The following is a 16540-nucleotide window of genomic DNA, read 5'->3' on the forward strand; positions in this document are numbered from 1 at the left end:
AGTAACAAGAACACACCAGGAACGTAATGGGTAATTTCCCTACCAAAGTAAAAAGTACCTACTTGAGAATAATCACCAAGAATTGCTTTGTACAAGCGCTGGACAGTATAGGCATGCATCTCCACACTATTGGTTATTAACTGGATCAAGTTGGGGACTGCATCATCACGAACGTAGCTTCCTGCCTAAAAAGAAATGCAGTTATCCTTAAAACACACTACAATGATAAGAAATGTTAGCTATTGCTTTTATTCAAAGAAGACTACTACGAAATATCCTCAAAGATAAAACGGGTTCCGGTTCTCAGGTTCATATGCAGCTCAAACTTCAAAGTCTTATTCAGATGACTTCCTTATTTAAATGAGTATTCTAAGTTTTCAAATTTTAAAAAAAGTAAAAAAAAAATCTCCTTTGTAAAAGTAAAAAAAACCAAAGGATTACAATTTTAAGAACTTTTCTATTTCAAAATAGATTATTAGGTTTAAGATTTCAAAAATGTAAGAAATGCAGTAACTGGGAACTTAATTACAACAACCTCTCCCATCTCACAACTCTTCAACACAGTTAAAATCATATGGGCTAGCTACAGAAACCAAACTACTCTGGAGGATGGAGAGGAGAGTGTACGTCAACAGTCCAAAAGGACAGCATGTTAAAATAAGAATTAAATAAACTGTAACCTTTTTAAAACATCGCACTGTCCTTTAGAACTATAGTTTATAAAAATTACAGAACCATTCATCCCAGAAAGGTCAAAAATATTTTGTATTTAATCATCCACACTTTAAAAACAAAAACAAACCTAGTCTCTTTAATGTCCTCTTTACTAGTAGAATCTAAGATACTATTTGCAACCATGGAACAAAGTAAAGTTATTCAACCTGTGAGGAAACTAAATCTTGGCCTTGTCAGAGCATTATGATAACCAAGTTGTATAGGACACAAACAGTGGAATCTGTGCCTGATATCAGCCCACCTTGATCAAGCTCCCATTACTGGACAGAGGAACAGATCTGATTTACAAGAATGAGACCAGGAAAAAGAAAAGGAAAAGGAAAAGGGGAGATGGGGGGGGGGGGGGACAGAGAAGAAAAAGAAAAAACCTCAGGTGACTGGGATGCCCACACCTACTAGAAAAACACAAAGAGGAAGAAGTTTGGGAAAATGGTCAAAAAGGAACAGAGAGAAGCTAAAAAATACGTAATTTGTTTTATATTCTTCCCCAATGGGAAAAAGTAGTGTTTTAAATAAGAGAAAGCATCAATATGATCTAAATGACATTTATACACCACTTTATCCAATAGCAGAAAACTCCTTATTCTCAAGCTCCAATGGAACATTCACTAAAGACAGACCACATTCTGGGCCATAAAAAAACCCATCTCAAATTTATTTAATTTATTTAATTAAAGTAGGTTCCAAGTCCAACATGGGGCATGAATTCATGACCCTGAGATCGAGAGAGTCACATGCTCACTGACTAAGCCAGCCGGGGATCCCAGAAACATCTCAAATTTAAAAGAAAAAAGCTGAGGGGCACCTTGATGGGCTTAGTTAGCTAAGTGTCGGCCTTGGGCTGAGGTCATGATCCCGAGGTCGATTAAGCTGGCAGATTGGGCTCCCCACTCAGCAGGGAGTCTGCTCCTCCCTCCCCCAGCTTGTATTCTCTTCTCCCTCTGCCCCTACCTCCCCCAGCTTGTATTCTCTTTCTCTCTCTCAAATAAATAAGTAAAATCTTTTTAAAAATAAATAAAAGAATAAAAGTCATACAGGACTTAACTAGAAATCAAGAACAAAGATAGCTAAGAAACCCCAAAATATTCGGAAATTAAACAACTAAACAACACCTTAGGTCAAAGAAAATTATAGACCAGTATCTCTCATGAATACGGATGCAAAAATCCTTAAAAAAATATATTAGCAAATCAAATACAACAATGTATAAAAAGAACTGTACACCACAACCATCTGGGATTTATTCCAGGTATGGAAGGTTAGTTAGTTCAACATTCAAAAATCAATTAATTTTTGATCCAGCACATCAGTAGGTTAAAGAGGAAAAATCACAAGACCATAATAAGATTACCTAAGTCAACTGGAAAAATGAAAAGTAGGAGCATTAAAAAAAGAATGGTTTAAATTTTGACAACACTTTTCTTCAGGAGCTCTAATTGTTCTCTTTTGAGCCTTACAAAAACTAATAAACTGTATCCTGATTCATAGCTTTTGTTAAAATATAGTTTTCCCATTAAGTGCATTTATTAACTTTTTCACAAAATTAATTCAAATAAACTAGAAAACTAGCATGTCACAGACAGAATTCCACAGCAACAAGCATACACACACAATTTTAACGATATCATTCCTTCCTACAGATGTTTTATAACTTGCTTAACCAAGGCCCATTTGCAGACTTGTAGTTTTTCCCAGTTTTCTCCCATTAAAAAACAAGATTGGGATGAACATCTTTGTATATACATTTTGGTTACTTATTGTCCTTGAATTTTTCCAAGATAAATTCCTAAAGAGAATTGAGGAGTTAAAAGGTACAAAAAAAAAAAAAAAAAAAAGGTACAAACTAGGGGCGCATGGGTGGCTCAGTGGGTTAAGTGTCTGACTCTTGATTTTGGCCCACGTACCCGAGTATAATTCTAGAAAGGTGGCAACATTTTATACCCACTATGAAGTGGAGAGTACTGCCTATTTCTTCATTTCCTAATTAACACTAGGAATTAGATTAAAAAGTATGACAAGTAAAAAAGGATACCTCACTTATAATTTTACTATTTCTTTATTAATAAGGGTATTTTTCAAAGTTAATTAGCCATTTCTTCTTTTGTGAAATGTCTGTTGAAATGTCAATTTTTCCATTACAATGTTTGATTTTTCCTATTAATTGTAAATTATTTATAGATTAAAGATATTAACATGCTGTCATATGTTACAATGTTTTTCCCCTAATTGTCTTTTGCCTTTTAACTCTGTAGGTTTTTTTTCCTTTTGCTATGTGTGTTTCAATTTTTAATGTGATAAATCTGTGAAAGTTTCCCTTTATTGTAGCTATTCCTGGTGGCAACAATTACACATAGCAGTTATGTTTTCTTTAAATGCCACTATTCTTTCATTTTGATTAAATCTGTAATCCCTATTAACTGAATGATAAACAGGGAAGCTCTAAAACTCTGGACAACTGCCAAAGAAAGAATATCTTATAAAACCATAATTTTAAATCCAGAATAAATTTATTCATTCAAAACCCTCCAATGGCTTCTTATATATATTTTTAAAAAAATAAAAAACAATTTCCAAACTCCTCTGAGGACCTATATAATCTAGTCCCTGCTTCAGTCCTACTGTTCTCTGCCTCTCATGCTACTGGCTTCATTCATTTTCTTAAAGCTCTCCAAGCAGACCATACTTGTTGCTACTTAAGGGCTTTGTAACACTTGCTGTTCCCCCAAACCTTAGCATGGCTCCTCATTTCACTGAAATCTCTCCTCAAGCGTTTCCTTTTCTGAGTGACATGCCCTAACTTCTCCACCTAAAAAACTTGGCCCAATTCCCCATATTCTTACTCTCCCCACCATCGCTGTAGTCCTTCACGCCGCTTCAGTGTTTCTCACAGTATTTTTTTTCCTGCCTAACAGGATACTACATATTTCCCCATGAATTTCCTACTCCCTCACTAGAAGTAAAATGTGTAAGTTTCATGAGAACAAGGGCTCATTAACCAGTACATCTAGTGCACAGTATATGTGGACTAAAAAAAACACTACTTACCGTTGTCAGAACACGCATAATCGTGTCTATATGCCACCGTTTGGAAGGTGCATACCTGGGAAAATAATTGCACCAGATGAAACAATTGAAATGTGGGAACTATTCTATGCTCAGTGACTTTCAAAAGTCCTGTCCTATATCTTCTTTAGGTTGACTGGTAAAGTGATTATTTTTGGACACATTTTATCTTCAAATCTAGCAGCTACCTCATTTCAAAGGGTAATGAAATGGTACAAAAACTCAGAAGTTTCACATTATAACTGCAAGAGGAGTTACTGAGCTGAGACATGGGACTCCATCTCCACTTTTTCAGAAAACAAATCATAACAATAAAGCAGGAGGGCAGAGAAGAAAGAAGAAAAAGGACTGTTCCCAAACCCAGGCAACACTAGGACTAGAAACTCAGTCCCTTAAATTCATAGGGCAGAAAGGAAAAAGAAATAACCATTCTACTAAAATTGAGGTACTTCTTCCTAAAAGTTTTACAAAAAAACACAATTTAGGTGCTATGATGGTATAGTTCTTCTATTCTCTACCAAAAAAAACACAACAAAAACTTTTCTATCCTCTCTTCATAGATGAGAAATTAAAGAATATAAAAGATTTTATAAAAGTAGAGGTTTTTGGTTTTACTTAAAACCAAAGCATACTTAAATACTGACTAGAATGGCCTTCTAATGAAGCAAATTTCTAACTGGGAGCCTGAAATAAACATTACACATTTTAAATAGGTTTACAACATTTTCCCCCATGTTGTAAAGGTGCTTTCCAAAAGTTCCAAGCATCTTTTACCAATAAAAGTAAAAATCTTACTTTTCTGCAGCAAGAAAGATTCCAGATGCACAGTCTGCTTTAAATTCTGGCTCACATGAATCCAGAAAATAAAGTAATTCCTTCATCATGCCTCGTATATTATTCCCATTTACCAGGGCAAAACTCAATTCCATAGCACGCCTTGCAGAGGGAAAAAGTAAAAAATAAAAAGTTATGATATTTATAGTAAGAAAGAAAAAAAGACCCAGGTGTGTTATTTCTGAACATCAAGTACTGGCAGATGTATTGGATGTTCTTCCACGATCTTGTGATTCCAATCTCATACACAAGATAACCAAAGTTATCAAAGTTAGTTTTAACATTTTGAATTTTCATTCAACACTTTTCTTCAAAAAGCTCTAAAAGATACCTAACTCATGACCAAAAACCTAATTTAGGTTCAACAGTCTATACTATGAAGCGGAAATTCAGAATAGTTAAAAGGCTCAAAAAGAGAAGCAACAAAATTACCCAATGATAATACCTCTTTGCATTATTCCTTAAAAATGTGATAAAGCCACCATATTCTCCTTTTATTACACCCACTTCTGTTTAAAATTATAGTCTACATCAAGATATAGAAAATTGGAATAAAAAGACGCCTTGAGGACATTACGGCAAGCAAAATAAGTCAGAGAAAAACAAATACTGTATGATGTCACTTACAGCTAGAAGCTAAAAAAGCCAAAAGCAAGGAAACAGACTAGAATGGTGGCTAATTACCAAAGTCTCAGGGTGAGGAGAAAGAGGACATGTTAGTCAAAAAGTAGAAACTTCAGCTACAAAATGAGTAAGTTCTGGGGATCTAATGTACAGCATGATGGCAAAATTTAATAATAATAATACTAATGTATTATATACTTGAAAGTTGCAAAGAGAGTAGATCTTAAATATACTCACCACAAAAAAGAACTATGTGGTATTACACAAGTGTTAACTAATGCTATGGTGGTAACTATTTTACAATATATATCAAATCAATGCAATGTACATCTCAAACACAATGTTGTTTTATTTTTTTTTATTTTTTTTTATTTATGATAGTCACACAGAGAGAGAGAGAGAGGCAGAGACACAGGCAGAGGGAGAAGCAGGCTCCATGCACCGGGAGCCTGACGTGGGATTCGATCCTGGGTCTCCAGGATCGCGCCCTGGGCCAAAGGCAGGCGCTAAACCGCTGCGCCACCCAGGGATCCCTCAAACACAATGTTTATGTTAATTTTATCTCAATAAAGCTGCAGGAGTGACAATGAAAGTGAAAATGAGGGCCATGGCAAAGGGAAGAAGGGCATGTGCTATGTGGGCAAATAAGAGTTTCTGTAACTGCCTATCAAACTTGGCTACCAAGGCAAAACAGAAATGTTTAACATATAAAAGAAGATTACAGCATGCATCTTTTTATATTTGGTTAATAATTTCAAACATGGTATATAAAAAGGCTTTCAAAATACCAATTCAGGGATGCCTGGGTGGCTCAGTGCCTTTGGCTCAGGGCACAATTCTGGGGTCCTGGGATCAAGTCCCACATCAGGCTCCCCGCATGGAGCCTGCTCCATGAATTTATTTATTTATTAGCACCTTCATATTTATTCTCTCATGAATAAATAAATAAAATCTTCAAAAAAAAGGGTGGTGGTGGGGGGAACACCTGGATGGCTCAGCAGTTGAGCATCTGCCTTTGGCACAGGGCATGATCCCGCGGTCCTGGGATCAACTCCCACATCGGGCTTCCCTGCATTTAGCCAGCTTCTCCCTCTGCCTACGTCTCCACTCCCCCCCACCCCCGCCCCGCACCTCTGTTTCTCATGAATACATAAATAAAATCTTTAAAAAAATATACCAATTTAATAAGTAGGAAATACTTTCTAAGCTCATCTATAAATAACATTCAATCTTAACAGGAATATAATAGTAGCTAATTCTCACATAATGAACAAGTACTTTATATATAATAATCTACATAATCCTGCATAACCTTTACAAATGGGTGCTCTTCTATTTGCATTTTACATATGTGAGGCAGAGAAAGGGTATGCAACCAAACCAAGTTTAATAAGGACAGAGCCTGGGATGCCTGGGTGGCTGAGTGGTTGAACGTCTGGGTTTGGCTCAGGGCATGATCCTAGTTTGGGGATCGAGTCCCACATCAGGCTCCCTGTGAGGAGACTGCTTCTCCCTCTGCCTATGTCTCTGCCTCTCTCTGGGTCTCGAATGAATGAATGAATGAATGGACAGAACCAAGATTTGAAATGAAGCACCTGGGATCCAGAGTCAGAGCTCCTTTTTTTTTTTTTTTTTTAAGATTTTATTTATTCACTAATGAGAGACACACAGAGAGAGAGAGAGACAAAGAGAGAGGGCGGGGGCAGGGGTAGAGACACAGGCAGAGGGAGAAGCAGGCTCCATGCAGGGAGCCCGACATGGGACTCAATCCAGGGTCTCCAGGACCACATCCTAGACCGAAGGCGGCGCTACACCGCCAGGCCACCTGGCTGCCCTTTTTCTTTTTCTTTTTGTTTTAAAGATTTTATTTACAGAGTCAGAGCTCCTTAAATAGACTGTCAAGAAGACACAGGTTTTACTTTTGAAAAGCAAAGCCCCGTCACAAGTAATAGAAAAACAACACAGGAGTCAGAAGGTCTAATTTTTATTCCCAGGTCTGCCCCATACAGGGGGGCAGGTTTAGAGGAAATCATTTGATTCCTTTGGGACTGTATTTTAACTAATCTGTTAAGTGGGGGTAGAAGTAATTGTCTGATCTGTCTCATTGGCTTGCTCTGAGAATCAACGGACAGGCTTATAAATCCTGAGCAAAGCACTCCCTACCCCAAAAAATCCTGGGGCACCTGGCTGGCTCAGCTGGTGGAGCATGCAAGACTATAGGGTTGTAGGTTCAAGGCCCACATTGGGTATAGCGATCACTTAAAATCTTTAAAAAAAAAAAAATTTTTTTTTTTTTTAATTAAAATAAATCCTATGCAAAGCACTAGGTGAGTTAATGTTGCTGAGTTTAGGTCTACCTTTTTTTTTTTTCTTTTAGTTTAGGTCTATCTTTAAATTGCTCACACACTTAGCATCTGCTTTCTAAAAATAAAAGGAGGGCAGCCCCAGTGGCTCAGCGGTTTAGCACTGCCTTCAGCCCAGGGCCTGATCCTGGGGACTCAGGATTGAGTCCCATGTCGGGCTCCCTGCATGGAGCCTGCCTCTCCCTCTGCCTGTGGCTCGCTCGCTCTCTCTCTCTCTCTCTCTCTCTGTGTCTCTCATGAATGAATAAATAAAATCTTTAAAAAAAATAAAAAATAAATAAAAATAAAAGAAAAAAAATAAAAGGAACTCAATATCAATAGATATTTGTTAAATGAATGAGTTCAGAGATCATTCCAAATCTAATTCATTCTGAATTTGAACACAGAACCAAAAGTTCACTGAAGCCAACTCTAACTAGGTTTTACAAACATCTCCAGTTCTTCCAATAGAATCAATAGAGTTAATCCATCCAGGAAAAGAATTTATGCATTTTCAAATTGCCACCTGCTGCCTAACAGTCATTCCTAACACACTGTCCTAAAAAACATGGCTGCTTCTAGTATCTTGGGGTGTGAGTACTGTGAGAAAATGTGTGCTGTCAGCAACTGAGTTTCAGCATTGTGATAAAACACTTAGCCGATGGATCACTCCGTATTTTCATCCTCCAGCACACAGAGCACAGCACCTCTGTTAGGCAGACTTCTGCCAGCTTATCTGTACCTGTTTATCATAAAGAACCAAGGCAGACTTTAGTGTGCACTTCAGTATTCCTGATCGGCCTCCTTCACTGACCTAACCTCCTACTTGCCAATCCTTTCTTAAAAAGAATTTACTCAGCAGAGTTCATCTGTGAAAATAATGACTAAATAAACAAATGTCAACATCTTCATTCTTAAAACTATTATGAAGTTATCAGGTGGAGCGGGGGAAGAACTATCAATAATCTGTTACCGTTTTATTGAGACATCCAAATCCTTTAAACAGTCCACAATTGTGCTTCTGTGCCTCTGTACTGCATTATGATCTGTCTGCACAGTCTTCAACAAAGATGTCAAAGCTACGTATCTGGATGAAACAAAGTTGCAGGAGACAGAATTAAAATGTAAAATTCAGGATAGTTCTTCTCTACTTAAATAATGACAAAGATGATTTAAATATATTTTAAGCATTTAAAAGACAAGACAGAATTAGAGAGTATAATGGTAACATCTTAAAGGCATAAAAGACATTATAATATAAAGTTGTGGTAACCAGGAGGATTTAGATTTGCATTCATGGTCAAGTCCATTTAAATTCTAAAAGTACATGACTCCATTCTTTCAAATTCTTCCAAGTAGTACAAGAAAAGCACATAGTATGCCTTTCCATAGCCCCAAAATGCAAGAGGAATTGATTTCAATGTTACCATTTGTATTTTCTTTGCTTTTGATGCTAGCACCAAAACTGCCTCTATTAAATCTGAATTTAAGATTCAAGTATTTAAAAATTCTTTTGGAAGGGGGAGATAATTCAGGGTATCATAATGATTATTTACACATTTTTAAATGCTCAACATGATAAGAAACAACATTTTCTCCTGATTAAAACAGGAAAAAGGGCAAGCAGGGTATACTACACAAAGTAACAAAATAAAATACTGATAAATTCACCTACTTAAAAAAATTAGCTGGAGTTCACAAACACATTCCAAGTCTGTGACACAAAATGTTATATTTTTCTTAATTTGCAAGCCACAGCCTCTACCTACAAGACTCTAGCCCCTCTGCTGTATGGTTCTATAAATGAGTTTTTTTGGAACACAGCCATTCATCACTTACATAGTCTATGACTGCTTTCATACCAAGATCCAGAGTTTTGAATAGTTGCCACAGAAACCCTAAAGCCCACAGAGCCTAAAATATTAACCATCTGGTCTTTCACAGAAAGTTTGCTGACTCCAAAATTGACAATGTAAACAAAAGTAAGAGTTAAGTCATAAGGCATATCCTCAAATTCTTTATAAAATAGTAGTTTTAAGACCAAAAATAAAAATCCTGAGTTGAAGTTCTAGATATGTCACTCAATACATGTGCAATCTTGAGCAAAGTCACTCTTGAAAATACCATGTAATACCAAGATACACAATATTTTCCAATTGACTTACCTAATATTCTTGTCGTTGTTCAATAAGAAACGACCCAGGATATTTATGGCTAGGACCTAAAGAGAAATAGCATAGGTTAAAAATCTAAGAAAACTAAACATTTATATTGTTTAAGGATCACACCTCCTGGCCTCTGATCGTGCAAACTATTTAAAAGTGAAATAGATGCTATTTCTATAGATGGCTAGCACAAAACAAAACAAAAAATCCGAAGGCAAACTCTTAAAATCATATTCTATTTCAACAGTAATTGCTGGAAGATTATGTTTTAAATTCTTGTTAGTGGAGGAATAATATTGGCAAAGCCTCACTGGAGAAAAATCTGGCAATAATTATGCATATTCTGAGTATCTCCTCTGCTTCAACAATTCCACTTCTAGAAATTATCTGACAAACACACTTGTACATATGCACAAGAATCTACTGCAACACTATCTGTAATCACAAATGATTGGGGACATCTTAAGTGTCCATTTATAGCAAATTTGCTAAGTATACCATGGTACATCCACACAATGGAATATCATGCAGCCATTAGGATTCTGACACATGCTACAACATGGATGAACCTTGAAGACATCATGATTAAGTGAAAAGTCAGCTACAAAAGGACAATACTGTATGATTCCACTTACATGAGGTATCTAGAATAGTCAAATTCACAGAGACAGAAGGTAAAATGATGGTAGACAGGTGTTGAAGGTAGGGAATAATGGAAAGTTATTGTTTAATGGATACATAGTTTCAACTTGGGAAGACAAAAAAGTTGAGAAAATAAACAGTGGTGGTGGTAGTGGTTGCAAAACAATGTGAATATACCTAATGTCTCTGAACTACAGACTTAAAAATGCTAATTTTTATATTATGTATATTCCACCATCATTTTATTTTAATGGGAATGGTCTCTATAACATGAATATGGACTAGCTCCAAGATAATGTTAGGGAAAAGAATAAGGTGCAGGACAATATATATGATACATTATCATTTTCCTTGAAAGGGAGGGAGAGGAAGAAAACTAACCTAAGTAATTTTGGTTATTTGGATACTGGAATGTTAAAGACAAAAAGAACTGTATACAAATAATGGACTGTATTTAGTAAATCTGTTTCTTACAAGGCTATGACTAGCAATTCTTATATCCATTAAGTGATTAAGTGATTGAAAGAACAAATAAATTCATGAGGGCGAATTCTCCTTACAGAAAAATTCCAATTATTTAATGAGGAATAAATAAGGCGAATAGAAAAGTATCATTGGAACACCACCCTAATAACTACAGCAGACAAGATTCTCTGATGGATACTAAAATTGGTGGGCAAAAAGTCTAAGACCAGGGTATTTGCATAGTCCAAAGTGTCTCCCTCAAAGTATTTTTAACTACAAAGGAGAAAATAATAACTCTACAGTGGAGAGACACAAGAGACACCACCTTAACCAAATGATCAAGGTTAATATCACCAGTAATGAGAAAGATAGATAGCATGTACCTCCTGATATGATACTGAGAAGGGCACATCACTTCTGTGGTGGTCTTGCCAAAAAAAGCATAACCTCAATCTAATTATGAGAAAATCAGAGAGAGCCAAATTGAGGACATTCTACAAAGTAACTGATCAGTACTCTTCAAAAGTGTCAAAGTCATGAAAGGCAAGGAAAGACAGAGGAACTGCTGCATGTCGGAGGATGCTAAGAAGACGTGACAATTAAATGCACCGTGGGATCAAGGACTGGCTCCTCAAACAGAAAAAGGGCAGAAGTAGGCAAATTGTTGAAATCTGATTAAATTCTGTAATTTAGTATGGTACCAATATTAACTTCTTAGTTTTGATAATTATCTCTAGTTATGCACAATGTTAACACTCATGAAACTGAGTGAAAGATATATGGGAACTCGAACTATTTTTGCAACTTTTCTAGAACTCTAAAATTATTACCAAAACAAAGGTTTTTAAAAGTGAGGAAGAGAATATACATATACAGACACATTTTTAAATTTCTGAAAAAAAATACATGAGAAAAGGATAACTGTACTCCCCACTAGAACATGAAAGCAACCAGCAAACATTTCCCTCCCTACATACCTTTGTTACTGTTTAAGTGTTCATTTCTTTAAAAAAAAAAACACAAATACTTATGAAAAACAAATTAGCTCAAATATGTCTTGTTTGAAGTGATGAATATAATTCAAATCATGGCTCTAGTAAAAGCTTCTTTGAAATATTCCCTTCACCCAATAGTTTGTATATATCTAACTATATGTAAGAGCTTCCAAACTTTATTATAATCAGTATTAAAAACCGTCAATGGAAGAAATGTTACTTCAAATACCAAAACACAGCATTATACATTCTGCATCACTTTCTTAAAAGATAATTTCCAAATGCAATTCATTTCTAAAGTACTCATGTCTAAGCTATTTATTTTAATTGAAATGTTTAGCAAAAAAGTTAAAAAAAGACTTACTCGCAGTCCACTCTCTGACTTAATATCCATGATAGTCAAAACCGTTTCATAAAGAATAGCATTTCCTACATTTTTACTAGTCTCCGTATTTGTGGCAACCTGCAAAGTCACAAGAAGGCAGTATATAAGTGATAAAAAAAAAAAAAAAAAAAACACTTCCGAAAAATATCCAGAAGTAACAAGAGCCATTTTGTGACTGATTACAGCCACCAATCAAGAAAGACAAATATTGTTCCATCCAACCACCATCACTCTACTTCCCGCTCCACTAATATGAAGATTTAATATAATGCAGATTGAGGGACGCCTGGGTGGCTCAGCAGTTGAGCATCTGCCTTCAGCTCAGGCCACAATCCTGGGTCTGGGGATTGAGTCCCACATCAGGCCCCCTGTGAGGAGCCTGCTTCTCCTTCTATGTCTCTGACTCTCTCTCGGAGTCTCTCATAAATGAATAAATAAAATCTTTAAAAAATAATAATATAATACAGATTGAATCTACTCACCTGTGCTAATATATCATTCATAGCTTCACTTGAGTCATCATCATTTCGTCCTAAAATTCTTAATAACCGCAAAATTCGTACCTAGTATGCAAAATATGATTAGTGTTTACTAATTATGGCTGGCACAAAGGAACTGACTTGGTATGAAACTCAAATAACTTAAATGAAGTCTTAGATCTCACTAGAAATGGTCATAATTCAAACAGAAGAATTTTAATTATTATCTTTAGAGAAATAATATATACTTCTATGTCTGAATGAAGTAATTAGACAACCCATATTTTATCACTCCACAGCTAAAGTATACTACCACCTGTAGACATATCATATTGATAAGTCAAGTCTCTATGCAGTACTTATTACATATTACTTATTTTATTCTATTAATGTAGAACTGTCACTATTTACTATATCAATGTAATTAATCAGTTAACTACCAAATTTCTGACACAAACTTAAGACGAAAGAAACAGTCTATTCCAAAGGTATTACATTCATTTCTCCAAAATTTTCTTACAACCTCACCTGCAAAAAGGGGTCACTGATACCAGAAACATCATGTTCTGGTGAATATCCCGACATGATGAGGTTCTTTAGAATACGAACTAATTGGGGCACAAGCTGCAGAAAAGAAAGATGCATCAAATAACAGTGAACATCAAAGAATTTCTCATGAATAGGCTTTTAAAAAGGGTCAAGGGTTTGAATACAAAAAATTCTACTGATACCATATGCTGGTATACTGCTGATGCTTGATAAATATAACTTAGGAGTATTTAGGCCAAGAACTCAAGAAGGAATATGTATTTTATCTCAAGGAAAAACAAACGACTTTTTTACTCCAGAGTTATATATACAAAGAAACTACAAATAACAGGAGGTCAGAAAGCCTATGGAAACCAAGTCAAACAGATGCCTACAGGGCATACTGCATTTCTACTTCTACAGAATTTGACATACCTAGGTAACACAAACATGTTCAGTTTTTATCCAAACATCTGAATATAAAAAATTATTACCAAAAATACTGATGATCTTATTAAAATTACAGTCTAAAAATAAACTTCTCTTAAGATAGGGCTAGTTATATTCTTTTCCAACAAACAACAGGGAATACAAAAGCCTCCAACACTAACCAAATGGAAAAGACACATGAAACATTCTATTTTTCACCTTAAGAAGATACCAAGGCCATGAACAATTTCCTACTCTTAACACATAAGATACAATTTTTGGTAAAATTTTATTTCAGCACTGAATTATACACACCCTGTTGCCTGCTTTCTTGTCTCATCTTGTTAATGATATACATTCCTTACAGTCAGAATTCCCCTCCTGTCCTTTTACTTTGCCCTTAGAATCTTAACACATGGTAGAGGCGATTTTATGGCTACGCTGAATTTTTTTAAATGCTTTAAATATTATCATTCATTTCATTCTGTTAATCAAGTGCTTATTAAACTCTATTCCAAAATGTGCCACAATAGAAACGTACAGGCTCTAACTAAAAACTCAACTGAGCTATGTTTATAAAAACTCTAATCACCTAAAATTAAGAAAACAAGTGTCCAAAGTGAAGCGAATAGCATCTCTTTTGGAGGCAATCAGGACAGCCCCAACCAATTTGCGGTAACTCAGTTACTTCTTCTGTGTTCTGGCTCTGTTCCTCTTTACTGCCCAACTCTAAAAGGGGATCACAATTGAAACAAAGACCAAGGTATGCACTCACAACATTGAGGCCACTTTTAAACGTAAGAGAACATAACCTGTATGAATTTAAAGAAGTATATTCATAACATTTCAAAGTAAGTGATCCATAAGCCATTCAAACAAAATTCTAACTTCAGTAGCTCCAAAATTAAAACAAATCTAAGTTATGGTGGTGACCTATAAATTCTAAACAGAATCCCCATGAAATCTGCCAACTGTGGGGAGATTTATATTAGAGGTAAGAATAGTATAAATTTGCAAACTCCTTTACAATGTAATAAAGCCTGGACCACCTAGTTACAAAGCTCTTCACAAATAGTGGCTCACTCTGCATACTTCCCAAAGGTCTACTTTTTTGTATTACACATATCCCTAATTATTTGTTTAATCTGATTTCTTGGAGAAGTCTTTTTTCCTTGGGCTATTAAATTTAGGAAGTTTTTTTATTCACTGACAAAAGACCAGCACACCACATAAAGTTGCCCTGGGACAAAAAGCACAAATGTCTAAATGCTTAGCATACAAATTCTTGGAACCCAGCTTTATTTTTCAGACAAAAATGCAAGTTACTAAAACTGATGACAAGACAAACAAAATAAGAGGACAAAGGGAAAGGCTGCAGCCATGAAAATCAGTTGATGCCCACCCACTCTACCTCAAGATCCTTTTCGTATTTCAAAATTTCCAGGCAGATTAAGTGTAGGTAAGGGGGAAATAAAAGCTCTAAGTCTGAACTGAGGGATCAGAAGTACATACAGAGCTTTTTATAAAGTATGAGGTTACCCACACATGGCTCTAAAATATCTACTTCAAAAAGAAGCAGAGTTTTGTGCCAAGGCTCCAAACTGATCTGGAATTGCCATCACCAAAGACACTGGGAAACTGTTCAAAGTTTCTCAAGTGAAGATGAAGAAAAGGCAGAGAAGGAGGCTTAGAATTCAGGAAAGGCTGCAACTGAAATCCAAGGCTGACTTTGGAGTGAGAAGTGACAAGACAAAAAACTGGACTAGGGAGTTAGCCAAAAATGCTTGAACAAATAACTCATAGTATTAAGCACAGCTTCAGCATTAGTGTATTTTTAAAAGCCACATTTGTGGATGGATGCACAAAAACTACTAAGGACCTAATGCCAGCATGCACCATCTAGAAGAGGGTTAATTCTTACCTTTTCATTCTAACATACAGCAGGATTCCAAACAGACAACAGGAACAAAACATACAAAGCAAGCATTAGGGACAGATACAGGCCTCATACTATTTTACAATAATTTAATAAAGACATGAACATCTAAGGGGGGGGGGGGGAGCCAAAAAAGAACTGCTTTTAGAATCTCATTAGATCTCAAATACAAAGTAATCCCCATTTACTGAGTGATCAGCACCTTATAAAAGGAATTAAATGCATGTCACTACCCAAAGAACAGTCTTTCCCAGGCCTCCTTACTACTGTCTTCAAAAGCCAGTGAAAAAAACAAAAATTTCCATTTTATAATGCTGTAAAAAAAGGGAAGAGGAAACTTGGAAGAGCCAGACTTCCATCACTAGTCAACAGCCTAAAATGAACAGAGAGTGACCCTGTGTTACATAAAAGTAATGTCAAATTTCACTTTGCACGGGAAGCCTGGGTGGCTCAGCGGTTTAGCGCCGCCTTCAGCCCAGGGCGTGATCCTTGAGACCTGGGATCAAGTCCCACATTGGGCTCCCTGCATGGAGCCTGCTTCTCCCTCTGCCTGTGTCTCTGCCTATCTCTCCCTGTGTCTCTCATGAATAAATAAATAAAATCTTTTTTAAAAAATGTTTAAAAAAAGGGATCCCTGGGTGGCGCAGCGGTTTGGCGCCTGCCTTTGGCCCAGGGCGCGATCCTGGAGACCCGGGATCGAGTCCCACGTCGGGCTCCCGGTGCATGGAGCCTGCTTCTGCCTGTGTCTCTGCCCCCCTCTCTCTCTCTCTGTGACTATCATTAATAAATAGATTTAAAAAAAAAAATGTTTAAAAACAAAAAACAAATTTCACTTTGCAGTTTTCACCTTTAAAAAAAAAAAAAAAAACCTGCCTTTAAACACACACACACCCACACACACAATTCCTGCTTGTAATT

At 36.1% G+C, this 16540-nt stretch overlaps 1 protein-coding gene and 1 non-coding gene across 3 annotated transcripts in view; both read right to left on the reverse strand.

Annotated features, from left to right (window-relative positions):
* Positions 1-16540, reverse strand: part of AP1G1 (adaptor related protein complex 1 subunit gamma 1) — a 75597-nt gene that overhangs the window by 13926 nt on the left and 45131 nt on the right. The window contains exons 7-15 of one of the 2 annotated variants that reach the window (XM_041770731.1): positions 15608-15616; positions 13258-13353; positions 12733-12813; positions 12230-12328; positions 9764-9819; positions 8572-8685; positions 4594-4734; positions 3781-3835; positions 63-185 (exon numbers count right to left, since the gene is read on the reverse strand). In XM_041770731.1, the coding sequence (XP_041626665.1) occupies positions 63-185; positions 3781-3835; positions 4594-4734; positions 8572-8685; positions 9764-9819; positions 12230-12328; positions 12733-12813; positions 13258-13353; positions 15608-15616 (774 nt within the window). The remainder of the gene's footprint in view (positions 1-62; positions 186-3780; positions 3836-4593; positions 4735-8571; positions 8686-9763; positions 9820-12229; positions 12329-12732; positions 12814-13257; positions 13354-15607; positions 15617-16540) is intronic. The other variant, XM_041770732.1, reaches the window with a different exon arrangement.
* Positions 8210-8294, reverse strand: LOC121501085. Its single transcript, XR_005990524.1, has one exon. It is a non-coding gene; the product is annotated as a small nucleolar RNA SNORD71 (small nucleolar RNA).

This window comes from Vulpes lagopus, chromosome 10 (assembly GCF_018345385.1).
Source record: "Vulpes lagopus strain Blue_001 chromosome 10, ASM1834538v1, whole genome shotgun sequence".
In the NCBI taxonomy this organism is placed as follows: Eukaryota; Metazoa; Chordata; class Mammalia; order Carnivora; family Canidae; genus Vulpes; species Vulpes lagopus.